The sequence below is a fragment of the Aureococcus anophagefferens genome, assembly GCF_000186865.1.
Source record: "Aureococcus anophagefferens unplaced genomic scaffold AURANscaffold_9, whole genome shotgun sequence".
In the NCBI taxonomy this organism is placed as follows: Eukaryota; class Pelagophyceae; order Pelagomonadales; family Pelagomonadaceae; genus Aureococcus; species Aureococcus anophagefferens.
Window position 1 is genome coordinate 1,233,489 of NW_008705569.1, and position 27,175 is coordinate 1,260,663.

At 70.9% G+C, this 27,175-nt stretch overlaps 4 protein-coding genes across 4 annotated transcripts; 2 read left to right on the top strand and 2 right to left on the bottom strand.

Moving 5' to 3' along the window:
- Nucleotides 1–299: 299 nt before the first annotated feature.
- On the bottom strand, nt 300–8,838 carry AURANDRAFT_64273 (hypothetical protein; the record flags this gene model as incomplete). The annotated part of the gene is made up of 7 exons (XM_009038798.1): nt 300–507; nt 1,311–2,690; nt 2,941–4,838; nt 6,293–7,072; nt 7,142–7,282; nt 7,537–7,848; nt 7,909–8,838. The coding sequence occupies 7 exons, from the start codon at nt 8,836–8,838 to the stop codon at nt 300–302; spliced, it is 5,649 nt and encodes a 1,882-aa protein (XP_009037046.1).
- A 3,666-nt stretch (nt 8,839–12,504) lies between these two features.
- Nucleotides 12,505–12,921, top strand: AURANDRAFT_7563 (hypothetical protein; the record flags this gene model as incomplete). The annotated part of the gene is made up of 1 exon (XM_009038621.1): nt 12,505–12,921. A coding segment is annotated over one exon (417 nt), but the record flags the coding sequence as incomplete, so codon positions are not given.
- Nucleotides 12,922–18,085: 5,164 nt separating this feature from the next.
- On the bottom strand, nt 18,086–18,466 carry AURANDRAFT_16471 (hypothetical protein; the record flags this gene model as incomplete). The annotated part of the gene is made up of 1 exon (XM_009038797.1): nt 18,086–18,466. A coding segment is annotated over one exon (381 nt), but the record flags the coding sequence as incomplete, so codon positions are not given.
- A 715-nt stretch (nt 18,467–19,181) lies between these two features.
- Nucleotides 19,182–21,639, top strand: AURANDRAFT_64275 (hypothetical protein; the record flags this gene model as incomplete). Its single annotated transcript, XM_009038740.1, has 5 exons — nt 19,182–19,791; nt 19,991–20,090; nt 20,257–21,127; nt 21,174–21,411; nt 21,443–21,639. The coding sequence occupies 5 exons, from the start codon at nt 19,182–19,184 to the stop codon at nt 21,637–21,639; spliced, it is 2,016 nt and encodes a 671-aa protein (XP_009036988.1).
- Between the last annotated feature and the right edge of the window lie 5,536 nt (nt 21,640–27,175).

Consider the following 27,175-nt stretch of genomic DNA (forward strand, 5'->3'; position numbering starts at 1 on the left):
GACGTTGACGCATTCAACAACCATGTTGACACTGGGTGGCGCAGAGCAATGGTGCCACGCTGGCAGAGCTCGATAGCATCGATGCTCTGGTTATTGGCAGCGCTCTGCGCTCGCGGTGACGCGTTCTTGCAGCGCAATGCGTTCGCAGCTAAGCGCGTCTTCCAGCGCGCTAGTCCGCAGTCGGCCGTCTCATCCCCGGTGCTTTCTCCCTCGGCCGGCGCCGCGCGCTGGGACTCGGCCTGCGTGGCCAATCCCGTCGTCCTGCCGCCGATCAACGGCGAACCGTGGAAGATGTTCTACTACGGCAACGACGGCAACTGGTCCGACGGCTCCGTGGGCTTCCTGCCGACGGGCACGTCGGGCCTCGCGGAGTCGGCCGACGGCGTCGCCTGGACCAAGGTCGACGGGCCCAACGCCGACGCGTCCGTCTTCGCGCCGAGCGACGACGTCGAGGCCTGGGACGGCCTGCACACGGGCGTCGGCGACGTCGTGCGCCACGGCGACGACCTGCTCATGTTCTACCTCGGCGCGGGGGGCGCCGCGGACGCGCTCGGCGGCAAGAGCTACCGCGGCGTCAAAATGCAAATCGGCCGCGCGGTGTCCGTCGACGGCGGCGTGACCTGGGAGCGGCGCGGCTCCGGCGCCGACGGCGCCGGGCCCGTGCTCGAGGCTGATATCGACGAAGGTCTGTTCGCGTCGTGGCCGCGTATCCTCCAGTACGAATCCCACTGGCGCATGATGTACCACGCGTTCAACGGCACGAACTGGCGCGCGTTTACGGCCGTCTCCACGGACGCCGGGTTGACGTGGACGGACCGAACGCTCGCGCTCGACACGGGCGCCGAGGGCGCGTTCGACGAGGTCGGCGTCGGCACGCGCGCGGTCGTGAAGCGCGGCGGCGACGACGTGCTCATGGTCTACGAGGGCGTCGAGGCCGGCACAGGCACGCACCGCCTCGGCGCCGCCACGTCTTCCGACGGCGGCGCTTCGTGGACGCGGGCCGCGGGGCCCATCGTCGAGCCCGGCGTCGCGCCGCTCGGCGACTGGACGGCGCAGGTCGTCGGCACGCCCTACCTCGTCGGCATGGACGACGGATCGCTGCGCCTCTATCACTGCGCGAAGACCAAGGAAACGAACATGTCCATCGGAGTCCTCGTGAGCCCGTCGGGCGCCTTCGACGCCGACGCGTGGCGCGGGGTCGACTAGCGGTTCATAAAGAGCACGGAGTCGACTCGCGGTTTTAGAAAGACCACGGAGTCGACTAGCGGATTAGACGGAACGCGACGAAACAGGGGGGGGATGAGGCTCACTGGGCCGTCTTGGCCTCGGCCGGGGACCGGTCGACGACGAGGTCGAAGATGCCGCCGTCGAGGAACCCGTTGCGGTCCGCGGAGCAGAAGAAGGCCTCCTCGGGCGTGTCGGGCTTCTTCGCGCCGTCGAGGTACTGCTGGAAGCCGCCGGCGCAGGAGTAGTTGTCGTCCGCGCCCGCGAGCGCCGCGCGGACGGCCTTCGTGTTGTCCACGGGCTCCGCGTCGAGGCCCGCGAGCCCGGACACGGAGCCCATGGCGATGTCGCCCAGGCCGTCGATGGCGCCCACGAGCCCCTCCGCGGCGGCGTCCCCGAGGTCGCCGACGACGTCGTCGCCCGCGCGCGCGTCCGAGTGCGTCTTCGACGCGCCGACGTACTTGTCCTTGATGCGCCCGATGAGGCTGCGCTGGACCTTGGGGGCCAGCTTCTTCTTCCTGTGCTTGCCCGGCTTCTTCTTCTGGCCCTTGCGCTTGCCCAGGTCCAGGTCCTCGTCGCTCTCCTCGTCGTCGGGCGCGGGCGCGTGCTCGTACTCGGCGGAGCACCGGATGAAGTTCAGCAGGAAGAGGAACACGGGCCAGGCGCAGAGGGCGCTCCGGTAGCGGTCGCCGCAGGTCGACGCGATGATGGCGTTGGCCTCGCGGTCCTTCATGGGGCGGTTCGGCGGGCAGAGGCCGTGCTTGTACTTTGTGGAGACGAACTTGAGGAGCGGCCGGAGCGTGAGGTCCCGGAGGCCCGTGTTGCACTCCTGCTGGCGCGTGCTGTCGAGGTGGAACTCGATCTGCTTGCCCTTGGCCTGGCACTCGGCGAGGCGGCGGTAGAGGTCGTGGATCTGGGGCAGGAAGCTCTTGTCCATCGCGGGCGTCTCGAACATGCGCGCGGCCTTGCGCGACGCCTCGTCGCCGAGCTTCAGCTGCGCGTACTCCTCCTTGATCTCCTCCGTGGACTCGGCGAAGGCGATGGTCGTGATGCCGATGATCACCGTCGGCAGCATCCAGGCGCCGAAGAAGATGAGCGACACGAAGTAGAGCGCCGCGACCCAGCCGAACGCGCGCGAGTTCTCGCACGGGACCTCGTTGAAGGGGTAGCCGAAGCGGCTGCAGCCGAACATGTTCACGTACATGATGACGTCCCAGCCGTCCATGGTGCACACGGCCCAGACCGCCGCGACGGCCTGCGCGAGGTTCCCGAAGTGGCCCGGGTCGTTCACGCGGAAGAGGAGGATGCCGACGACCGCGTAGACGTAGACCGTCAGCACGAGGACGATGGACGCGTAGAAGACGTTCGACGACGCCTTGAGCAGCGACGACACGGCGACGCTCAGCGCCGGGTAGAAGTTGACGAGCTTCAACAGCCGGCAGAGCCGGAGCATCGCGACGCCGGGCCTGCGCCGCATTCGAATCTTCGACGCGACTTCAATGTGCGCATATGCGACAGTTTTGACGCAAGCTCTTCGGCCGTGCTTCGAGAACTCGACGAGAGCCATCGATTCGTCCAAACATCAGCCGAATCGACGTCGATGTGACCGAGCTCGAGCATTCTGAAGTTTGGTCGGGACCACCCGAACCAGCGGTCGAATTCGGCACGGCGCCGGGCATGCGGTCCTCCGCGTGGGGCACCATGCCCAGCACGGACACGCAGACGATGAGGAAGTCGAAGACGTTCCAGGAGTCGGCGAAGTAGCGGTAGGGCGCCTCGCCGCAGGCCGTGATCTTGATCGCGCACTCGAGGACGAAGACGGACAGCACGGCCGTGTCGATGACGTGCAGGTTGTGCTTCGACACGGGCTCCGACGGCGTCACGGCGAGCGCCTCGATGAGGCCCGCGGCGACGATGGACGTCACGACGAGGACCGGGAAGTAGCGCGACCGGAGCACGCGGCGGCAGAGCGCGACGACGTCGTTGACCTTCTCCTCCATCTGCGTGAGGTCGATGTGCTTGCGCACGCGCGGGATGAGGATCAGGTCCAGCGTGTCCTCGAAGTTCTTCATCTCCGGCCCGTTGAGCACCTGCTCGCAGAGCTCCTCCGTGGACGCGGCGACCTCGACGTCCGCGTAGATGTTCCGGATGTTCTCGTACGTGAGCACCTGGGTCATCGCGAAGGGCCGCCCCGTCGCCGAGGACCGCGAGCTCTCCTCGCCGTCGTTCTTCACCGTGGGCTTCATGTTCACGGGGTTGCTCAGGCCCGCGTCCGCGGCGATGGACGCGCGCTTCCTCCGCTTCTTGAGCGCCGCGTCCGGGTCCTCGGCCGCGGCCGCGGCCGTCGCCGTCGGGTCGAGCACGCTCATGCGCTTCGCCGCCGCGCTCTGGATCGCCTCGAGGCCCGCCGCGGCCGCGGCGCAGTCCGGGTCCTTGGCGGCGGTCTCCTCGAAGTCCTCCTCGTTCTCCGCGTACAGAATGTCGAACATGGCCATGTCGATGGCGGAGATGAAGAGGTTGAGGACCACGAAGGCCGTGAGCATGGTGTAGGAGTAGAAGAAGACGATCGCGTCGAGCTTCCGCGGCGTCGGGTCGTAGCAGTCGTAGTTGTAGAACTCGCCGACGTACGTGCGGAACTCCGTGAGCTCGTCCGCGTCGTAGTAGGGCCAGTCCTCGCCGCCCTTGTCGCAGCCCTTGTAGTTGATCTGGAGCATGTGGCTCCAGTCGCTGCACGTCGACGCGACGAAGAGCGTGAGCATGGCGATGGGGACGGTCCCAAAGTGGGCCGGGTCGTTCTCGCCGAACGACTTGACGCCGATGATCGCGTAGAGGAACATGATGAGGCCCAGGAGCACGATGATGGACACCATGGCCCGGCAGCCGGCGATGATGCCGTAGAGCACGCGCCGCGTCTCCGCGGTCCGGTTTAATAATTTCGCGAGCCGCGCGAGGCGTAAAACCGGCAAAATGGCCTCGCCGCCGCCGCCGCCCATGAGCGCGAAGGACAGGATGACGATGGTCGAATCGAAGGTGTTGATCGTCGACTCGGGCCCCGTCCAGTACCGCAGGGGCCGCGACCCCTCGGCGACGACCTTGACGACCATCTCCGCCGCGAAGACGACCATGGAGCAGTACTTGACGAAGACGACGAAGAACCAGAGCCGGGCGTCGCTCGGCTTGCTCAGGTCCGGCCGCGCGACGAGGTGCATGGTGAAGGCGACGGCGACGAGGCCGATCGTGCCGTTGACGACGACCTCGAAGACCTGGTGCCGCACGAGGTCGACGTGCGACCGGCAGATGGCCCGCCCGCAGGTCGAGAGCCGGAAGGAGTAGCAGCCCTCGGCCCAGGAGACGCCGTAGCCCCGCTCCGTCGGCTCGTCGTACCAGTAGTAGTCCATGTCCGGCACGGCCGCGGCGTCGTCGTCGCCGAAGACGACGCCCGTGTGCGTCTCGATGACCTTGCAGACGTTGGTCCGGATCTCCGCGTTCTGGTAGCTCAGGTTGCTGATGCGCTTCTCCGCCTGGTCGTGGTCGAAGTCCTCGTAGTCCTCGTCGTCGTGGTGCTCGCCCTCCTCCTCCTTCTCGTCCTCCTCTTTCTTCTTCTCCTTCTTCATCTTGAGGAACAGCGTCGTCGACGCCATCGCGCCCGCGTCTCACCGCGCGCGTCGGGGGGGTCGAGGAGCCCGGCGGAGGGGCCGGCGCCTCACGGCATGCGCCGCCGCCGCCGCGCCTGTTCGGTCTGTGCGGGCTGGCTGCCCGCACACCAAAGATGAAACCTTTCATGCAGCGCGGGTACCTTGAGGTCGGCAAGGCAACCATCGAGGGGCAGCCTCGTCCGACGTTCGAACGATGGTGAGCTCGTCGAGATCGACGTCGACGCAGGACCTGCGGCGGAACGTGCTCGACGTGGAGCTCATGCCGGCGACCGCCGCGACCGACGAAAAGGAGCGATTCCTCTACGGCGGCGGCTACCAGAGCGAGGAGCGCGTCGTCGACGACGCGCCGGCGGCTCGCCGGCGCCTGCGGCCCTGGCATCTGGCCGTCTCGGTGCCCTGCTTCTTCGTCCTGGCGGGGGTCTACTTCTCGCGCGGCAGCATCATCGAGGTCGCGAGCAGCGACGACGACGACCGCCGGGCTCGCGCGGCGGCGGCGGCGGCCGAGCAGCGCGCGTCGACGGACGCGACGCCGCTCTCGAGCCTGTCCTTCCCGGGCGCCGCGTCGACCGTCGCGGACGACGACGACGACGACGGCCCGACGCCGCTCTCGAGCCTGTCCTTCCCGGGCGCCGCGGACGACGACGACGACGACGGCCCGACGCCGCTCTCGAGCCTGTCGTTCCCGGGCGCCGCGGACGACGACGACGACGACGGCCCGACGCCGCTCTCGAGCCAGTTGCCGGGCGCGGACGAGGACGACGGTGACGTCGCGACGTGCGGCGGCGACGCGTGGGAGTTCACGCCCGGCGGCTACCGCGAGGCCTGCGGCGGCGCCGCGGGCAACCGCGCGAGCTTTTCCAACGAAACCCTCGACGCGGCGCTCGCGAGCTGCTGCGCCGACTCCCTCTGCGCGGGCTTCTCCTACGACAACGTCACGGGCGACGGCGTCTTCAAGCGGAACCTCGAGTGCGGCGTCGCCGCGTCGGCCGCGCACGACGGCTACGCGAAGGCGTCGCGCGTCCCGAGCGCCCGCGAGGCCGACTGCGGGCCCTTCGAGCACGTCTCGGGCGGCTACCGGGAGGCCTGCGGCGGCTACGACGGCAACCTCGGCGACTTCCAGGGCCTGAGCCTCGCGGAGGCGGAGCGGGCCTGCTGCGACGCGGCGACGTGCGCGGGCATCTCCTTCGACAACGCGACGGGCAACGGCGTCCTGAAGTCGAACGTCGCGTGCGGCGTCGCGACGTCCGACGTCTACGACGGCTACTCCCTGCGGCGGTCCGTGCCGACGCGCACCGTGGCGCGGCCCGCGCGGGGCTTCGGCGGCCCCGCCGGCCGGGGCGGGCCCTAGCACAAAATCGCGCCGGGTCCTAGTTCGTCTTCGCGCCGGACGGGTGGCCCCGCGGCGACGTCACGGGCAGCGCGGGCGCGTCGGGCGGCGCGCGCGGGTCCGGCCGCAGGGCCGTGACGGCCCAGGACACGGAGAGGCCGAAGACGAAGAGGACGGCCGCCGGGAAGACGGCGAGCTCGAAGGGCCCGAGGCGCGCGTAGTCGGCCGGCGCCATGCCGCGGACGTCGCGCGCCATCGTCGCGAGGATGCACGGGAACAGCACCAACCGGAAGACGACGTAGGCCGCCTTGAAGCCGCGCTGCAGCCAGCGCTGGGGCGCCGCGAGCCACGGCCGCGCGCGGACGCCCGGCGCGGAGAGGAGCAGCTCGTCGACGGTCAAAAACACGTTCGTCGCCTCGCAGAGCGCGGCGGCCGCGCCCCAGAAGTGGGACAGCGACCGCGCGACGCCCGCGCCGTAGGCCACGATGACGATGCAGTGGTGCACGACGTACATCGGCCGCAGCTCGACCTCCTCGCGCGACCGCTTCAAAAAGATGTACGGCATGTGCACGACCATGCGCGACACCAGGAGCTTGCCGAGCACGACGGACGTTGAAGTGGTGCCCGTCCAGCGCAGCGTCGCGTCGGCGTAGAGGTCGAACGACGCGTCGAGGGCGAGGACGAAGAGCAAGGGGTAGTACACCAGCCCGAAGATGGCGTCGCCGGCGACGGCGACGCAGGGCGCCTGGCGCAGGCACGTCTTCGCCAGCGCGTAGCAGCATCCGTAGGCGACGGCCATGGCCGCGGCGTAGGTTGGGAGTGGAACAGCAGCGATGGCCGCATCATCAGGGAGCGCTGCGGGCGCCTCCATCGCGTCGCCACTTCGGGGAGTTGCCCTTCAACATGCACTCAGAAAAAAGGAAACCTAGGTCACGACGCAGCCTCGCGGGTCCTCCGGCGCGGCGGCGCCGTCGCGGCGCGCGTCGCCGTCGGCGCGGTCGAAGGCGGCCTGGAGCTGGGTCCGCGCGAGGGCCGCGTTCCGCGCGGCGGGCGACTTCGGGAACCGCGCGGCGACCTGGGCAGGAAAGGAGTGATTCAAGTTCGCTTCAACATGAGTGTTCCGCGCGCACGCGTTCCGGATAAAGCATCCATGCTTCGAGACCGTTCCGAGAGATGATCGCTCGTCCAAAAATCAGCCGAAACGAGCGGAAAACGGCCGAGAGAGGAGCCTTTGAAGTTGGGAATTTCGCTCTCTTGTCCTGCCCTGGCGGCGACCTCGTCCAACAGAGCCGCCGCGTCCGCGTGCTTCACCGCCGCCGCCAGGCGCACGGTGGCGCCGTCCTCGCGCAGGCCGTCGAGGGGCGCGAGGGCGCCCAGCGCCCAGGCGCCGGCCGCGTGCGCCGCGCGGACGTCGCCGTCGTCGCCGGCGAGCCCGAACAGCGCCGACACCAGCAGGTGGCAGCCGCCGCCGTCCGCGATGGCGCCCGCGGCCGCCTTGTCGCGGTGGGCGATGTTCACGAGGGAGAGGGCCGCGAGGCCCACGAGCCGCGGGCAGCGCGCGTGGCGCGACAGCGCCGACAGCACCGCGTGGCACGCGCGCGGCGCCGAGAGCCGCGTGACGTCGCGCTCCAACAATTTCGCCTAGAGATGCAAACAACTGGCCGTTTGTCCCGCTAAAAACAGGAGACGCCGCGCCGCGACGTGGCCGAGGACGCCGAGGCCCGCGACCTGGGAGGCCTCGTCCGGCGCCGCGTGCTGGAGCGTGTCGAGGAGCGCGGCGAGCCCGCCGAGCGCGGCGAAGCGCTCGACGAAGACGGCCCCCTCGGGCCCGCCCGTCGCCGCCGCGACGGCCTCGAGCGTCGACCGCCGGTGCGCCGCCGCGCCGCCCTGGGTCGGGGCCAGGTTGACCTGGCGCAGGGCGCCGAGGACGACCGCGGACACGGCCGCGGCCTCCGCCGTCGCCTCGCCGTCGGGCCGCGGCCGCGCGCGCCGCCTCGCCTGCCCGCGGTAGTGGGCCGCGAGCCGCGCGCAGCCGAGCTCGAGGGCCGCGGCGTCGTCGGCGTAGGTCGCCATGGCCGCCGCGAGCGCCGCCGGCGGGCTGACCGGGTCGCGCGACGCGCGGTCGAGCGCGAGGCGCACGGCGGCCGCCGCGGGCCGCGCGGCGCCGGCGGTCTCGTCGTCGCTGTCGTCGCTGGAGATGGACGCGTCGAGGGCGTCGCCGGCGTCGAGGGGCGCGTCGGGCTCGTCCTCCGACGCCGACGACTCCGACTCGGAAGACGACTCGCCGCCGGAAGCCCTAACGAGCGCCGCGCCGCTCTCGCCGGAGTCCCGCAGCTCCCCGAGGACCTCGGCGACGGCCTCGGCGAGGCGCGCCGCCGCCGGCTCGTCGCTGGGCTCGCAGAGCCGCCCGAGGAAGATGCGGAAGAGCTTGAGCTGGAAGAGGCAGCCCTCGACGCTGCCCCGGGCCGTCGCCGGGTCGAGCCCCGCCAGGACGTCGGCGGGCGCGCGCGCGTCGAGCTGCGACGCGACGCGCCAGGAGTCGCGCAGCACGGCGTCGGGCACGACCTGGACGGGCGGACTGAGGAGCAGCGTCTCCGCCGTGCGGAGGGTGGTGGCAAGGTGGGCGTCCATCTTCCTGGCCTCGGAGGTCAACATGCCGATGATGCCTCATGACAGAGGCCCAGTTTCCTGAGTTTCGATAGCATAGACGCGGCCTTTGCGCTGCCGCCGCACGCCGACCTACCCGCGCGGCGCCGCGCGGGCACCGCCCATTAACCATGGGCGCCTCGGCGGAAGCGGAGCCGCTCCTCGCGACGCCGTTCCTGGGCGTCGACGACGTCGCGCGGTTGCGCCACGTGCTGCTCGCCTTCTCCATGATCCTGTCCTTTTGCCTCGCCCTCTTCTTCAGCATCCGCACGGAGTACACGGAGCACTGCCTCCACAGCAGCGAGGCGGCGACGACGGGCACGCTCGCCGTCATCGCCTACTACCTGTGCCACGCGGTGTCGAACCCGATCCTGGGCAAGCTCAGCGACTCCGTCGGCCGCAAGCCGCTGCTCCTCGCGGGCATCGCGGCCATCGTGGCGGTCTTCGGCTTGTTCGCCGTGATCAGCGACCCCCTGACGTTCATCCTGTTATTCGCCGCGCTGGGGGTCGTCGACAGCTCGAACGTCATGTACCATTTGATGATCGTCGACACGGCGTCCGTGGACCTCCGGGCGGGCGGCGGCTTGTTCGCCTTCTTCGCGTCGCGGGCCCAGGTCGACGGGGTGCTGGCGGCGCCGCCCAAGGGGGGTGCGGAGGTCGACGAGCCCATCCAGCAGCGGCGGGTCGCCGTGCTCTTCAGCGCGATCTACGTCGCTTCTTTGCTCGCGGCGGGCCTGGGCTTCGGCGCCGCGGTCCTGCTGGAGGGCGGCATCGGCGTGCGCGGCACGGTGGCCGTCGCCGCGGCGTCGATCCTGCCCCTCTTCTTCTTCGTCGCCTACGCGCTGCCGGAGACGGCGCGGTTGGCGGAACCGAGCGGCGCGGACTCGTGCTCCGGCGCCGTCTCGGCGGTGCTCGCGGAGCAGGCCGCGGGGCTCGCGCTGCTGACGGAGACGCCGCGGCGGCGCCTCTTGCTCTTCGCGACCTTCTGCCAGCACGGCGCGGCCGCGGGCGCGTCCGCGCTGATGATCTACTGGGCGGTCTACAAGTTCGGGTTCGGAATGCCCGCGCAGACGGCCGTGCTCCTCGTGGGCCTGTGGGCCATCGGTCTCGGCGTGGCGCTCCTCCAGGGCGTGTTTATTCCCGTGTTCGGGCTCGACGGGCCCCGCGCGTGCGTCGCGGTCATCGGCGTTTCCGCGTGCTGCGCGGCGTTTCTGGCGCTCGCCTTCGAGCCCTGGATGGTCTTCGTCGGCGTCATGTCCGTGCTCGGCGCGGCCATCAACCCGGAGGTGCGGTCCCAGATCACGGCGGACGTGGCGCTCGCGGACCAGGGCTTCGTCCAGGGGGCCATCCAGACCGTGAACTCCGTCGGCGACTCGTTCGGCGCGTTCGTGCTCCTCGTGACCTTCGAGGACACGACGGACGACGACGCCGCCCACGACACGCACCGGGGGCGCCACTCCATCCGCGCGAACCTCATCTGGCACGTCATCCTCGGCCTGAACTTCTGCGCCGTCTGCGCGCTGCTCCTCGTCAAGGAGACCCCGCCGCGGCCCCAGACCGCGCGACCCATGTTGTAACTGTCTCGTCATCGGACTCATCGCGCGGCGCCATGTGCCCGCCGATACTCTTTCGTGAAAACGGCCGAGTGTTATCGGACCTCGGTGGACACGTCGTCGGCGTTCGTCGCGGCCTCGCGGTCGATGGCCAGGGGTCCGACGTCCAACACCGTGCCCGCGTCCCCCGTCCGCCGGTTCCCGAAGCTCAGGCTCTTGAACTGGTCCGTGGCCCCGGGCAGCATGAAGAGCAGCTCGAGGTCCACGGAACTGTCGCACTGCGCCTGCACGGAGAAGTCGCCGTCGTCGTTAGCCTTGGCCGAGACGATGCCCGCGTAGTCGACGCCCACGGAGCGGACGACCATCTTCTGGTTCGCGAGGAGGTCCTTGACGTCGTCCATGAAATACAAGTTGCCCGTGATGAGCACGGCCTTGTACGGACTATCGCAGTTGAAGAAGCCGCTACTCCGCACCTTCAGGCCGATCGACGCGGTCCGCGGGTCCTTGGCGAAGGCCTTGAGGAACGCCGACACGGACAGCGAGCCGCGCGCGTTGTCGTAGTCCATTTTGGGCGTGCACTTGCCCTTCTTCTTGAGCCCCCCCGCCTTCGCCTTCGCCGGCTTCGCCTCCTTCTTCGCGCGCTTCTTCACCTCGCCGTCGACGTCCAGGTCCACGTCGTCCTCCAGCTCCGTCCACGTGCCCGTGTCCTCGTCCAGCTGATACGCCTTAGGCATTTCTTCCAGCTTTGCCGCCGCGGCCTCCGAGACGGTCTTCCGGAGCGTGACGTCGGCGCCCGCCGGGCATTTCAGTTTCTTCGACGGGTCGTCGGCGTCGCTCAGGTCCACGAAGCAGGCGCCCCAGCTCTGGATGGGAGCGCCGGAGCCTACCGAGGGTGACAGGGTCGGATTTCTTCCCGGCGAGATTCGCGCGAAAAAACACTCGCGTCGCTCGACGCCGGCCGGAGCCGTCGACGAAGCTCCCCGGCATCGCGCCGAGCGCGGCGGCATCGCCGGCGTCGATGACCGCAAAGGCCACGGCGGCGACGCCGTCGAAGGCCCCCCCTTCAACGTCGACGAGGGACGCCGCGGGGATCGCGAGCGTCGAGCCCGAGGCCGCGTGCTCGACGGAGCCGCCGGCCTTGGCGTCGACCCTGGCCTCGAGGACGGGCAATAATTTCGCGACCTTGGCCTCGACGCCGTCCGCGTCGTCGACGGCGAGGACGCACGTCGCGTAGCCCGGCGCCGTCACGCGCGCGGGGCCCGACCCGTCGACGAAGAAGCGGCCGTCGGCGCCCGTGAGCGCGGCCGCGGCCCCGGCCCGTTCCGCGAGCGCGCCCGCGACGGGCGCGCCCGTCAAGGCATCCACCGCGACGCCGTAGACCCCGGCCACGAGCGGCTTCAGGGCGAAGCCGAGAGTTGTCTTCTCGGGCAGCGCGAGCTTCGCCGTCGCGGGAAAAAAACCGTCGGCGGCGCAGTCGACGGCGCACCAGCCGTGCACCTTCACCGCGGCGTCGAAGCGGCCGTCGGCGTCCGTCGTCGTCTGCGCCTGGAGGCCCTCTTTGGAAACGACGGCGACGCGCGCGCCGGCGACGGCCGCGCCGTCGGCCGCGGACGCCGCCGTGCCGGTCACGACGCTCTCCTCGACGTCGCCCGCGAAGCCGCCGCCGCCGCCGATGTTCAGGTCGCAGGCCACGGCGAGCAGACCGCTGCGCACGCCGCTGAGGAGCGTGGCGTCGACTTCTTCGGGCAGCGGCAGCCGCGCCATGTAGGCTTCGTCGACGCCGCGGCTCGCGGCGTAGCTCAGGACGCGCTCCTTTGCAACGGCCTCGCCGGAGATCTGCTGCTCGCCCCAGAGATCGTCGGCGAGCTCCTGGAGGGCGTCCACATCGTCCGCGGCGGGGACCTCGTACTTGGAGACGGACGACGAGGCGCCCATCGGCGCTGCCCCACGTCAATGAATAACTTGAACATTCAACAATCCAGCTCGCGCGCTCGAGCGGGCGCCCTCGGTTCGAACGAGCCGCGCCGTCAAGACGTCGCCTTCACCGCTCCTCCGCGCGCTCCTGTGCCTCGCTCTCGCCGCAGCCATGCCCGCCAAGCTCTTCGTCAAGAAGCTCAGCGACGCCGCGTCGCTGCCGAAGCGCGGCTCGGAGCTCGCCGCGGGCTGGGATCTGGCCGCGAGCCAGCCCGTCGTCGTGCCCGCGCGCGGCAAGGCCATCGTGCCGACGGACCTGGCCATGGCGACGCCCGGCGACTGCTACGCGCGCATCGCGCCGCGGTCCGGCCTCGCGGTCAAGAAGTTCGTCGACGTCGGCGCGGGCGTCGTCGACGCCGACTACCGCGGCGCCGTCGGCGTCGTGCTCTTCAACCACGGCGACGCGGACTTCGAGGTGAGCCCCGGCGACCGCGTCGCCCAGCTCATCCTCGAGAAGGTCCACCTCGACGCCGAGGTCGAGGAGGTCGCGGAGCTGCCGGCGACGACCCGCGGCGCCGGCGGCTTCGGGTCCACGGGCGTCGCGGGCGACGCGCCCGCGGCCAAGGTCCGCGCCATCTCGCCGCCCGTGCCGCCGCCGGCGGACCTCCTCGCCAAGTTCGAGGCGCTCCAGGCCTCCCACGAGGCGCTCCTCGCGCGCGTCGCCGCGCTCGAGGCCGCCAAGTGAGGCGCCGCTCGCGCGCGGGTAAAGATGTGCAAGATGATGTGCGCCGCGTGGAAAGATTCGACACCACGCGAGTTGGAGACATGGGACTAGCTCTTAACGGCCCAGGACGCGAGGTGCGTGTCCGGCAGGCGCGTCTCCAATCGGCGGTCGACGACGCCGGCCCCGGTCGCCGCCTTCTCGGCGACGAGCGCGAAGTGGCGGCCCGTCGCCGCGCGGAGCTTCACCTCGGAGAAGCCGACGTTCGCGGCGGCGGCGGCCATGCGGCCGACGCCGTAGTCCGCGTACTCGTCGAGGTACGGCTCCGTGGACCGGATGAGCGAAAAGAGCAGCGGGTTCGCGCGGAGGTCGGCGAAGCCCGGCGTGTCGAAGTCCATGTCGTAGATCCACAGCTGCCCGTCGGGCTTTAAAGCGTCGTGGCAGAGTTGGACGATCCGTTCGTACGCGAACGGCGGCAGCTCGTGGACGACGAGCGAGAGCACGACGACGTCCGCGGATTTGTTCGGTAGAAAGGCCTCCGCGGACGCCCGCTCGAAGGACACCCGCTCGTCCGCCGCGACCTCGTTGACCCACCGCGCGTCCAGCGCCCCGCGCGCGCTCAGGGAGACGAGCTCGCGCGCGACTTGGATCATCTGCGGCGACGCGTCGACGCCGACGATGTCCGCCGCCTCGGGGTAGCGGGCCGCGAGCCGCCGCGTGGACGTGCCCGTGCCGCACCCGATATCATAAACGACGCCGCCGGCCGGCACAGCCGCGCCGAGCTCGTCGAGCGCGGCGTCGAAGGCGCCGCGGAACGCGTCGTCGCCCTCGGCGCCGAACTCGGGGTAGTTGCGCGCGCCGACGGCCTTCGACGCGATCTCCTGCTCCCAGGCGGCCTCGAGGCAGCAGTTGCCGTCGTCGTAGGCGTGGAACGGCCTGAAATAGTAGTCGCCGATGTCGTCGGCTCTCGCGTCGTCGTCCCACGTCGCGGCGTTTTTGATGTAGTCCAGCGCGTCGCTCCAGTCGACGCCGTTGGCCTTTGCCGTGTCGCGCATCGTCTTCTTGGCCTGCGGGACCATGATGCGCCGCCAGAGCTCGCTGCCGACGACGGCGTCCATGACCTGCGCCGCGATGGGCTTCGCCGGTGGCGAGAGAGCGTTAGTGTGAACGGAGAGCGCAAGGAGGACGGTTATTTTGGCCCTCGATGGGCTGGCAAACGCGGCCATCGTCGCACGATCCGCGGTCCTGGACCTTGCACCTGTGATGCCGTGTGAGAGCATGGAGGCTCTCCGTGCGCGTTGCCACGCCTCCCGAGCACCTGCAGCAGCGCCGCCGCCGCGCCGTGGCTACAAGAGCTCTGGGCCGCAATGAGCGCGAACGCCTGGCTCGCGGAGCTCAACGCCGCGCGCCAAGCGCGGCAGCCAGCCGTGCGCCACACGCACATATTACACAACGGCCGCGAGCTCGTCATCATCCAGAAGCACGGCGCGCACCTCGGTAGCAGCCTCTGGCACGCCGCGCTGCCGCTGGCGCACTACCTGCACGCGTCGGGCCTCTGGCGGCGGCGAAGCGGAAGGCGCGTGCTCGAGCTCGGCGCCGGCTGCGGCGCGGCGGGGCTCGCGGCCGCGCTCGGCGCCGACCCCGCGGACGCGGCCGCGCTCGTGGTGCTCACGGAGAAGCCCGAGCTCGTGCCGCACCTGCGCGCCAACGCGGACGCCAACGCGGCGGCGCTCGACGACCGAGCCGTGCGTGTGCTGCCCCTCGACTGGGTCGCCGCGTCGGCCGAGGACTGGGACCGCCTGCTCGCGGCCGGCCAATTCGACCTCGTCGTCGCTGCGGACTGCGTCTACGAGCTGCCATTGCTCAAAGCCCTCGCCGATGCCGCCGCCAGGGCTCTGGCGCCGGACGGCGTCTTCGTATGCGGCTTCTGTCGCCGCGGCGGCGCGCTCTGCCCGCCGTCTGCCGTCGAGCCCGTCCTCCTCGAGCGCTTCGACATCGCCGAGCGGGCGACCCTCGCGCTCGGCGGTCCGGCGACGCCGGCCGCGGGCTCGGACACGTCGGCCATGACCGTGCTGCAGCTCACACTAAGACGCTAGTTTCCCGTGCTTCAGCTGAGACTTAGACGCAAGTCTCCGGATCGCTCCAGCCGCCGGTAAGACGCGCGTTAGCTCAGCCGCGCGATGCGCCGCCGCACGAAGGGCGCGACGACGCGCGCGGCCCGTCGCTTCACCGCCGCCCGGAGCCGCTGCGCCCGGCCCGGCCGCGGCGCGTCGTCGCCGAGGCCCAGCGCGTCCGACGCGATGGGCGCCCACCGCGACGCCAGGCTCCAGGTCACGCCGAGCTTCGCCGCGAGGCCCTTGATGAGCACCGAGGACCGCGCGACGAGCACGAGGTCCTGGGGGAAGGACGTGAGCGCCGTCGCCGGCGAGTTCGGCGAGAGCTCGTTCTGCTCGTAGCCGCCCGGGAGCGTCTCGCCCGCGTCGTCGAAGAGCCACATGGACACGGCCGCGGGGCCCTCGGGCGGCGCGTCCGGGTTCAGCACGACGCCGAGCTCGCGGCCGAGGTCCGCGCACTGGAGGAGCTCCTCCGGCGTGCCGCTCGGGAAGTCGTCGCTTTTGGTGCGCGTCGCCAGCGCGACCATGACCTTGCCGAGCGTCGCGCGGTTCTTGCCCGAGATCTGCTTGACCTGGCCGAAGTCGATGAGCCCGACGCGGCCGTCCTCGAGGAGGAGCAGGTTGCCCGGGTGGGGGTCCGCGTGGAAGAAGCCCGTGCCGAAGATGCACTTTCCGAAGGCCTCCGTCAAAGCCTCCAACAACGCGACGCCGGACGCCCGGAGCACGGGGTCCTTCGAGAAGTCCTCGACGCGCGCGGCGACGCGGCTCAGCGGCTCGCCGTCGAGGAAGTCCATGACGAGCACGTTCTTCGTGCACAGCGCGGCGACGGGCCGCGGCACGACGAGCGGCGGCGGCCGGCCGTCCGCGTTCAGCGTCGCGTAGACGCGATCCATCGCCGCGGCCTCGGCGACGAAGTCGAACTCGTCCTTGAGTTGGGACTCGAGTTCGGTGAAGACGACGTAGTAGTCCACGGGCGTGACGTCTCGGAGCGGCTTCGAGAGCTTCTTCAGCTCGTTGACGTCCCCCAGGAGCGTCTCCTCGACGCGCGGCCGCTGCACCTTCACGGCGACGTCCCTGCCGCCGTACTTGGCCGTCAGCGTCGCCCGGTGCGCCTGCGCGACGGACGCCGCCCCCAGCGGCGCGTCGTCCCAGCTCTCGAAGACGTCGTCCCAGGCTTCGCCGGGCCGCAGGACCTCCGCCGCGACGATGCCGCGCACGTACGCGCCGTCCATCGGGTCCACGAGATCCGTCAGGCCCGCGAGCGCGTCCGAGTACTGGCGCGGGAAGAGGTCCGACCGGGAAGCGATGATCTGGCCCGTCTTGACGTAGAAGCCGCCGAGCTCGTCGACGACCTTCCGAGCTTGCTCCGCGCCGCTCGCGTGCGCGTCGGCCCAGACGACCTCGCACTCGTCGTCGCTGAGGCACTCGCCGAGCACGCGCTCGCGGAGCTGCATGGCCACGGGGCCCGCCACGTACTTGCCGACGATGGGCACGGCGCGCTGCCAGAACTTGGCCGCGCGCGCGAGCTTGTTGGTGGGCTTCTCCGTGGGCGCGGTGCTTGTGGACGCAGCGGCGCGCGTCGTGAGCGGCGTTCTGTAATTGCTCGCGCGCGTCGTCCGAGCGAGTCGCAACGAAGTTGTTGGAGTTCTGTAATTGCTCGTCGTCGACAGCGCCGCGGCGGCGGCCACCGCCCCGAGGATGCGCCACGGAAGCGGCGCCATTGCCAGCGCGTGAGTGGCGCGGCACCAGCTCGTCACGATGTTGCACTCTGTTGCACGCGATGTTTGTGGCAATTTGCTCTTGGTAGGAACCGAGCGCGCCATGGACGCGCGCTGGGACGCGCTCGTCGCCCTGGAAAACCAGGCGACGGCCATCCGCACACAGCTGGACCTGCGCGAGCAGGATGCCGACGCCTCCGCCGCCGAGATCGACGCCCTGAGGGACGCCGAGGAGCGCACGAACGCGCAGATCGCCGCCGCCGCGGAGGCCATCGAGGCCGCGCGCCGCGCCGCGCCGCCGATGGCCGGCTTCGTGCGCGCGGCGCCCGCGCCGGACGACGACGCGAGCGACGGCGAGGGCGACGACGACGGCGGCGGCGCGCCGCGCGCGGCCGGCGGCGGCGACGTCGCGGCCATGTACCGCGACCTCGTGGGCGCGCCCCCGGAGAAGCCGCCGATACCGACCGTGTCGCGCGACGTCGTCTGCGACGTCTGCGGCGTGACCTACGACCGCGCGCAACAGGCGCGGCACGAGTCGTCCGTCGCGCATACCTTGTCGCTGAAGTTCCGCCCCCGGACGCGGCGCGTCGCGCTGCCCGACGGCAACGTGGGCGCGCAATTATTGGACCGCATGGGCTGGCGCGACGACGGCGAGCGGCCGGGCCTCGGCGCCGCGGGCCGCGAGGGCCGCGTGCAGCCGCTGCCCGTGGCCCTGAAGAGGGACACCACGGGCCTCGGCGCGAAGGCCTACGAGAAGCGCGTGTCCCACTTCCGCGCGCGCGACAAGGCGGCGACGGCGCATCCGAGAGCGGCGCGACCGCGACCGCCGCCGGCGCCGGCGAAGACGCAGGGCGTCAAGCGCAAGGAGGCGCGCCGCGCGGAGGCCGCGACGAAGCGGCGCGACGCGAACCTGCGCCGGGACCTGGGCGACCGCGACATCCCCGAGGGGTACGAGGCCCTGTTTCGATAACCTCAGTTCGCTCGTTTAATGGAGCTGATGCGCGTGAGCTTCGGGTAGACCTCGTCGAGGTACGCGTTCCCGTAGTAGATCGCCTTGCCCTGGTTGACGCTGCCGCCGAGGCCGCCGGTCAAGCTCTCCACGAGACCGTAGCCCGCGTAGGCCTACCAAGCATGACGGTGGCGATTTCTCATTGTTTTCCCACCCCGAATCTCTCGAAACTCGTCACGGCCACACAGGACGCTGGCGTAGGCCTTGTCGACGAGGTCCATGCCCCGCGTGACGCGCGCGAAGGGCACGAAGCCCTGCGCGTCGAGCATGTTTGGCAGGCCGCCGTTGTCGCCGAGGTTGACGTAGATCTGCGTCGTCCTCGTGTTCTTGCCGCCGCTCGCGAAGGAGAGCGTGCCCCGGGCGTTCGTCGTCGTGCGCGGCTCGTCGAGGAGCCGCTTCTCCTTGGGCAGAAGCCACTCCTTGTTGACCGCGGGCTCGCCGGCGATGCCGAACTGCGCGACGTAGCCCGGGAGCACGCGGAAGAGCCGGCTGTCGTCGAAGAATCGGGCGTCGACGAGCTCGCGGAAGCGTTCGCTCGCGAGCGGCGCCCAGTCGGGCCGCACCTCGACCTCGACGTCGCCGAGCCCCTCGAGCGCTATGGAGGCTGTGAAGGGCTCCGGCGCCGCCGCGACGGCGAGGGTCGGCGCGACCGGCAGCAGCGCGGCGCCGAGCACGCGCCGTCGGTCGATTTGCTGCAAACCGCTGGTTGCAACAGCGAGGAGCAGCACGGCTTTTGCCATGCTCTGCGAGAGCTGCATCAGCAGTGCTCGAACTCACTGCGAGCAGCTCGGCCTTCACTGCGAGAGCTGCAATGCCATAATGCCGGACCTCAGTTGCACCTCAACCACCACCTTGAAGCACCAGACGATGGTGCAAATCCCGATGCTGCCCCCGTGAGAGCATGCTGGTCGCGTGGCTCGCGGTCGCCGCCTGCGCCGCGGCGTCGCCGCTGCGCGTGTCGACGTTCCAGGCCCTCGAGGCCGCGGCGTCGCGGCACGGGGACGTCGAGGTCTTCGTCGCCGCCTCGCCCCTGCGCTGCGACCGCGAGATCGCCATCGTGGGCAACGTGACCGTCTCTAGCGCGAACGGCACGTTGGACGGCGGGAACGCGACGCGCTTTTTCCGCGTGGCCGCCGGCGCGTCGCTCCTCGTCAAGGACACGGGCCTCCGGAACGGCTTCGCGGCGTCCGGCGGCGGCGGCCAGGGCAGGAAAAGGGTGATTCAACGTCGCTTCAAAGTGAGTGTTCCGCGCGCGTGCGTTTCGGAAACAGCACCCACGCTTCGAGAGCGCTCCGAGAGATGATCGCTCGTCCAAAAATCAGCCGAAACGAGCGGAAAACGACCGAGATAGGAGCCTTTGAAGTTGGGAATTTCGCACCCTTTTCCTGCCCAGGCGGCGGCGCCGTGGCCTGCGACGGGGGCGTCGTCGCCTTCGAGGGCCCGTTCGCGCGCCACGCGAACAACGTCGCCGGCATCGCCGCGGACGAGGAGTCGGGCGGCGGCGGCTTCCTCATGGCGCGGCGGTGCGACGCGTACCTGCTCTCGGGCGCGTTCGAGGGCGGCCGCGTCGAGAGCAAGCACGCGGTCAGCGGCGGCGGCGGGGGCGTGCTGCACCTCGTCGGGAGCCGGGCCCTGATCCTCGGCGGCGAGTATCGCCGGAACTCGGCGTCGCTGTCCGGCGGCGTCTTCTTCGTCGCCGGCCGCGAGGACTGGATCGCGGTCCTGACCGTCGAGGGCGGCGTCTTCGAGGACAACCACGCCATGTGGGGCGGCGTCGGCGCGGTGACGCTCGGCGGGGCCGTCATCGTGCACGGGGGCCACTTCGCGAACAACTCGTGCCAGAGCTCGGGCGGCGCGTTCCACTCGGGCGTCATGGGCAGCCCGTTCCTCAACGGCGGCGTCTACCTGTGTGCAAATCAAATCTTCAACCCGACTTCAATGTGCGCGTATTTGAATGTTTTGACACAAGCTCTTCGGCTGGGCTTCGAGAACTCGACGAGAGCGATCGATCCGTCCAAAAATCAGCCGAATCGACTTCGATGTGACCGAGCTAGAGAATTCTGAAGTTTGGTCAGGACCACCCAAACCAGTGGTTGGTTTCCACACAGGCGTCTACGAGGGCAACTACAACTCGCTCGACTTCTACGACGACGCGCGGGGCACGCCGGGCGGCGTCCCGAGGCCGCGAGCGATGGGGGACGCCTTTCCGTAGGCGCGGGCACCGCGGCGAACGTCGCGCACAACCCGGACAGCTCCTGGACCATGGTGCGGAGCGGCGAGTACCGGGGCCTCGACTCCATCGACGCCGCGCGAGCTCGGCGGCGTCGAATCATGCTCTCGGAAGCGCGCCCCGGAAGAAAACATCCCCCGGTAGGTTCACGGGCGACGGCAACACGCTCTTCGCGGGCGGCGCCTACGGCGTCGGCGGCGGCTGGTGCTTCTTCCTCGAGACGCCGCTCGGCGTGCGCGACTCCATCATCTCGCGGCGCACCGTGCCCGCGACGGCGGTGCTCGACGGGCGGCCGGCCGTCGCGCTCGAGGTCGGGAACGCCTATCTCGACGGGTCGTCCGCGCTCTGCTTCGCCCCGGGCTGCCACGCCATCGCCGTCGACGGCGTCGCCAACTGGACGCTCGGGAGCCGCTACTGGCCGTGGGACGCGCGCGTCGACGGCGACGGCCCCTTCGCGCTCCGCGGCTCGCGGCTCGTCCCGGGCGCGTGCGCGAACGCGACCTGGGCCGTCGACGGCGCGGCCCGCGGCGGCGCGTCGGCGGTCCGCGTCCCCCGGCTCCTCGCCGGCGCCGCCGCGGCGCTCGCGGTGCTGCTCCTCGCGGCGGCGGCCTTCGCGGTCCGCGAGCGGCGGAGGGCGAAGCGGGAGCACGCGTACGAGCTGCCGCTCCTCGTCGAGCCCGAGTCGATCCCGGACGCGTCCCTGGAGAAGCTCGTCATGGTCGCCATCGGCCTCGACGACCAGCTGCGCTGCGTGCTCTGGAGCCGCGGGGCCGCGGCCGCCACGGGTTTGGACGAGGCGCCGGCGACGCTCGGCGAGTTGCCCTTCCAGACGGACCGCGACCGCGCGTCGGCGCTCCGCGAGTGCGCGCGCGTCGTCGAGCGCCGCGGCGAGCCCCGGCCCTTCCCGCTGCGCCTCGCGCGCGGGCCCTACCGCGACCGCGTCGGCCTCGTCGTCCAGTGCGTCCGGAACGGCGCGGGCGGCCACACGGTCCTGGGCTCCGAGGTCGACGGCGGCGTCCGCGAGCCTCTTTGACCGGGAGCATCGAAGATGTACTCGATAGGTCGACGACGCGCTGCTCTCGCTCGCGCACGCGCCGTCGGAGAGCTCGGGCCAGCCGGAGGACGACGGGGCGCGCGACCACCGCCCCGGAGCCCGGCGGCGGTCGCGGTCGCCCTCGCGGTCGCCGCCGCCGCGGGGCATCGCGAAGCTCCTCGAAGCGGGGGCGCCCCTCGACGACGTCGAGGAGGCCGCGTCCTTCTGCTCGGGCGAGGCGCGCGGCGTCCCGCGGATTCGAGCCCGTCCGAGGGATTATGACCGGGGGGTTCCTAGGCGACACGCGCCTCGAGCGCGGCTCCGTCGTCTCCGAGGCCGCGCCGGCCGCGGACCTCGCGGTCTGCCACCCCGACGCCATCGCCTTCGTGAAGATGCACGACGCGGCCATCGTCGCGGGCGTCGCCTTCCACCCGCACCCGGGCCCGCGCCGGCGTCCCGCGGCCGCCGCGACTTTCGACGACACCGCTCCGTAGGTCTCCGCCGCTTCGAGCGGCCGGACTGGGAATTGCTCCGCCGCTCCCCGGACGGCCTGAACGAGGACGCGGGGGATCGCAACGGCCTCCTCGCCGACGACGCCATTCCGCCGCAGCGCCCGGTCCGCGACGGCCTCCTCGACGCGCTCTTCGAGTACCCGGAGCCCGGCGTCTACCTGTGGGCGGCTGTGTGGAAATCAAATCTTCAACTCGAATTCAATGTGAGCGTATTCGACAGTTTCGACGCGAGACTTTTTCCTGTGCTTCGAGAACTCGACGAGAGCGATCGATTTGTCCAAAAATCAGCCGAATCGACTTCGATTTGACCGAGCTAGAGAATTCTCAAGTTTGGTCAGTGGTTGATTTGCACACAGGTGGGCGGCGGCGGACCCCGGCGAGCTCCGGCTCCTGTTGCGGCCGCGCTACGAGGGGCCCCGGGCCTTCGGGCGCACGGCGGGCAACTGGTGGCCCCTCGTGGGCCTGCCCCGGGCCGGCGAGCGCCTGAGCGACGTCGCGTTCCGCTTCCCCGGCGGCGCGGTCGAGTTCGGCGGCGCGGGCGTCTGTGTGGAAACCAAATCTTCAACCCGACTTCAATGTGAGCGTATGCGACAGTTTCGACGCGAGACTTTCTCCTGTGCTTCGAGAACTCGACGAGAGCGATCGATTCGTCCAAAAGTCAGCCGAATCGACTTCGATTTGACCGAGCTAGAGAGCTCTGAAGTTTGGTCAGGACCACCCAAACCAGTGGTTGGTTCCACACAGGCGGGCGTCGCGCTCCGCTGGTGCCTCTACTCGCCCTTCGGCGGACCCGACGACGACCAGGCGGCCTGCGCGCGCCTCGCGCGGCGCGCGCCGCTGCCGCCGGAGCGGCTCTGGTTCGCGGGCTGCTGCCTCCGCGGCTACCCGCTGCCGCCGTGGCTCCCCGACGCGGCGCGCCGCGGCGAGCTCGAGGCCGAGGGGCGCCTCCAGTACACGTCGGACGTCGACGTCGTCGTCAAGGCCACGTCCGTCGACGACGGCGCCTACCTCCGCTCGAAGGCGCGCGTCGCCGCGCTCGCGCGCGCCAGGGCCGACCTCCGCGACCGCCACGCGGCCGTCGGCACCGCGGGCGACCGCCGCGCGGCGCTCGCGGCGCTCGCGGCGGCGCAGGCGGCCTACCACGCGGCCAAGTCGGCGCTCGTGGCGACGGACGCGCTGGCGGTCTACGCGCGCGGCCGCGCGGAGCGGCGGACGCGGCGCGCGCTCGGGCTGCTCGACGAGTCCAAGGCGCGCGCGTACGCGCGGCTGCGGGTGCTGTGGATCGGCGCGCGCGACCCGGCGTCGCGCCTGTCGTGCCTCCCCGAGGACGTCCTGGCGGGGGTGCTGATGGCGCTGCTGTGACATCCTAATTTTGCCATCGACGTTCCGCGCTCGCTTCGCGGCGCTCTCGAAGTTCGCATCGGGCTTGGTAGCTCTCGTGCCTTCGCGTCTACGCGGAGCATAGCGGCAGCCGATGGTGCGGTGTTTACCATGTGAGAGGTGGCCGCTCCTCTCGGTGCATCTTGACGAAGAACATGAAGAATCAGGGTTAGGCTCGGAGCGCAAACTCAAAGCACTGTTTAATCGCGCGCCGCCCCGCGTCTTGCGAGCCGTTTCCCCTACGTCCGACCCGTACGATTGTCGCCCGTCCGTGAGAAGCTCCCCCTGTCACCGGACGGCCTCCTTCGACAAGTCGACGGTGGTTTCGTGTGTTTTTTCGTCGTATTCAATGCATCACGTCGTGCGACTGAATCGACTGAAAATATCACTGTGGAAAAATTGCGGGCGGGGGTCGTGCGCCTCTCACCACCCTCACATGGTGTCCAGGGGTGTGTATGACCTCATCCCCCGCCTGCTACGCCCCCTCTTCTTCATGGATTCGTTCGCGATCCCCGATCGGGTCTCGGGCGAAGGACTCGACGTCGAAAGAATTGCGGGCGGTGGGTCACGTTTCTCCCGACCGGCTCCCCACCGTGTCGGGGGGCGGGGTGAACCCCGTGAGCACCTCGCACGCCTCGATCCCCTCTCGTGGGCGACGCGTCGGCCGCTCGATCGGTCGATCGTTTTCGATCGGGCGGTTTCGCGAGAGCCCGTCGCGAACCACCGCTGCTACCCCGTCACGGGCCCTCGGGTCGACCCCCCACGGTGTCGGGGCGGTGGGGTGAACACCTCGCACGGCTCCCTCTTCTCCCGTGACGCGTCGGTCGATCGCTCGAGAATCGCTCGAAAACCATCGACTCGATCTCGACGCTTCATAGGTTCAAAACACCACCACACACACATCATCAAAATGGTCGCCGCCAAGAAACCCGCCGCCAAGAAGCCCGCCGCCAAGAAGCCCACGGCGAAGAAGCCCGCCGCGAAGAAGCCCGCGGCGAAGAAGCCCGCGGCGAAGAAGCCCGCGGCGAAGAAGCCCGCGGCGAAGAAGCCCGCCGCCAAGAAGCCGGCCGCCAAGAAGCCGGCCGCCAAGAAGCCGGCGGCGAAGAAGCCTGCCGCCAAGAAGCCCGCGGCGAAGAAGCCGGCCAAGAAGTAGACGCGCTCATCGCGCTCAAGACTTCCCGTGCGACGACGCACGACGACCGCCCGCTCTTTCCGAATCCCACGTTCCCCGGCGCGCAAGCAAGCAAGCACATACGAGTACACCCCCAGTACGTAATCCAAATTAGCGCCTGACGAACTTGAACGAGCGAGCGAACGAACGAAAGAAAACAACCTGTTCAGAAGAAACATCAAACCACCTCGAACCTGCCAGCCAGCACGGCGATCCTGCCCAGGATCGCGCCGCAGGTGCGCTTCGCGAGCTCGTCGCCGCCGGGCGCGCCGCGGACCGCCGCCGCGAGCCGCGGGGCCAGCGCCGCGCAGAGCGACCGGCACGCCGCGCCGTCGTGGACGGCGCAGACGAGGAACACGCGCGCGTCCAGGGCCTCCGCCGTCGCCTCGGCCTCCGGCGCGTCCGCGAGGAGCCACGCGGACGCCGCCTCGAGCGCGCGCTTCGCGTCGCGCGCGGACGCGTACCGCGTCGCCACGTCGTCGATGGTCCGGTCCAGCGCGGCGGCGCAGAGCGCGCGCAGCGCCCGCGCCTGGTCCGCGCTCGGCGCGCAGCGGGGGAGCAGCTCCGCGCGGAGCGCCGCGCACGACCGCGAGAGCCGCGCGTGCAGCACCTCCGCCTCCCTCGTGAGCCGCCGGAGCTTGGCCTCCGTGTCCTCGTCCTCCCGCGGCGCCTCGGGCGCCGGCGCCGGCTTCTCGTCGTCGCCGTCGTCGTCCTTGTCCTCCTCTTCCTCGTCGTCGTCGTCGTCGCGCGGCGGCGCGGCCGCGCGCCGCGCGAGGTCCTCGTGCGCCTTCGTGAGCTTCGCGGCGGCCTCCGTCGCGGCCTGCGCGGAAATCTTCAACCCGACTTCAATGTGCGCGTATGCGCCCATTTCGACGCGAGCTCTTCGGCCGTGCTTCGAGAACTCGACGAGAGCACTCGATGCGTCCAAAAATCAGCCGAATCGACGTCGATGTGATCGAGAGAGAGAAGTTTTTGCCGGACGGGGCGTTCCACCGGTTGATTTCCACACGGGTCGCGGCCTGCGCGCAGCGGTGCGTCGCGCGCGCCGCGCGGTCGCAGGCCGACTTGAGGTCGATGGCGGCGATGCTAACGCGGTAGCGCACGAGGTCGTCGCCCGCGCGCGCCGACAGGATCGCGCCGACGGCGGCCATCGCGTCGCCGTCCGCGCCCGCGGCGTCGCGCGCGGCCTCGATGGCCTCGTTGACGGCCTCCGACGCGTCGAGGACGGGCTGGCGCGCGCCCGCGGCGTAGGCCGACGCGTTGACGGCGTCGCGCGCGGACGCGAGCAGGCGGCTCACCGCGGACACGAGCACGTGGTCGTCGCCGCCGCCCGTCGCCTCCTCGAGGCGGCTCCGCGCGAGCGCGTCCAAAGCCGCCTCGGCCTCGTCGTTCTCCGGCGGGCAGACCTCGGCGACGGTCCGCGACCAGAGCATGGCCAGCTGGGCCAGGCGGTTCACCGTCGCCGCCGCGTGCCGCGCGCGCGCCGCGCACGCCTCGACGGTCGTCGCGTGCTCCGACGACGACGACGCGGCGTCGGACGACGAGTCCGTCGCCTTCGGCGACGGCGGGGGCGTCGCGTCCTCGGCGTCCGAGTCCGTCGCTTTTCCTTCCTCGACGTCGTCCTCCTCCCGAACGCGCTCGTCCTTGTCCTCCTTCGCCATGGCCTCGCCTTCCCGCGCCTCGTCCTCCTCCTCGGGCTTCTCCGCCTCGGGCTTCTCCGCCTCGGGCTTCTCCGCCTCGGGCTTCTCCGCCTCCTCCTCTGGCTTCTCCGCTCGCTCCTCCTTCGCCGGGCGCGCGCGCTTGAACTGCTTCGTCGCGCGCGTGTACGCGTCCTTGAGCCGTCGGAACTTGGCCGGGTCGCCGCCCTTGTCCGGGTGGTGCGCCCGCGCCATCTTGTGGTAGGCCTTGCGCAGCTCGCCCTCGGACGTCGGCGGCGCCGCCAGCCCGAGCGCGACGAGGTCCGCGGTCTTGCGATGCGTCTTCAGAGCCCGTTCCAACTCGTCCTTCGTGGCCTTCTTCGCCTCGATGCGCCCCATGAGGTCCTGGAGCGCGTCGCTCTCGCACGCGTCCCGCGCCTCGGCGGGCGCGCCGAGGCGCACGAGCTCGCGCATGACCTCCGCGCGGAGCCGCCACCGCCGCGGCGGCGCCGCGTCCGCGCCGTCCCTCTCGGCCCTCGTGAGCAGGTCGCGGTCGATGGCGCAGTCGCACTGCTCCGCCGTCAGCTTCGCGGCGGCGCCGTCGGCGTCGAGCAGCGCCTCGCGCGCGCACAACGCCGCCGTCTCCGCCGCGACGGCCGCCGCGCCTTTCCGGAGCAGCGTCTCGGACAGCCAGCGATCCGCGGCCGACAGCGCCGCGGCGGGCAGGCCGCTGGCGAGCGCCAGCGCGTCGTGGTCGCCGGCCTCGAAGCTCGCCTCGAGGACGAGGCCGCAGTGGTCGGGGGCGAGGGTGCCCGCGGCCCAGGCCGCGACGGCCGCGCGCGCGGCTTCGGGGAGCCGCGACGGCTTGAGGTCGGAGACGTCGACGCTCGGGAACCGCGGCCGCCCGGCGCCGTCGCCGGCGTGGCGGAGCCGCACGAGGGACGCGACGAGGAGCGCCGCGTGGGGGTCGTCGCTCGACGCGCGCCGGTTCGAGTCCTGCAGCGCGCAGCCCAGGGCCGAGAGCAGGTTGGCGTCGGGGCTGCCGCCCGGTTTGCCGGGGCGCAGCCCGGAGAGGAGCTGCTCGTTCGCACGCTTCGGCGTCGGCGCGGCGCTCCGGCCGTGGTTCTCCTTGGCCGCGAGCCAGGCCTTGGCCGCGGCCATGGTGGAGCAGCGCGGACCCGAGGCGACCAAACCGACGGCGTCGACCGGGGCGACGTGCCTCGGCACTTGCCCGGCTCCATGCACTTCGCTCGCCGGGGGTCCTCGTGGAGCCGATCGCGGCCTCGGGTGTCGTCGGCGGCGCGCGAGTCGCGAGTCGCGGCGCGACAAG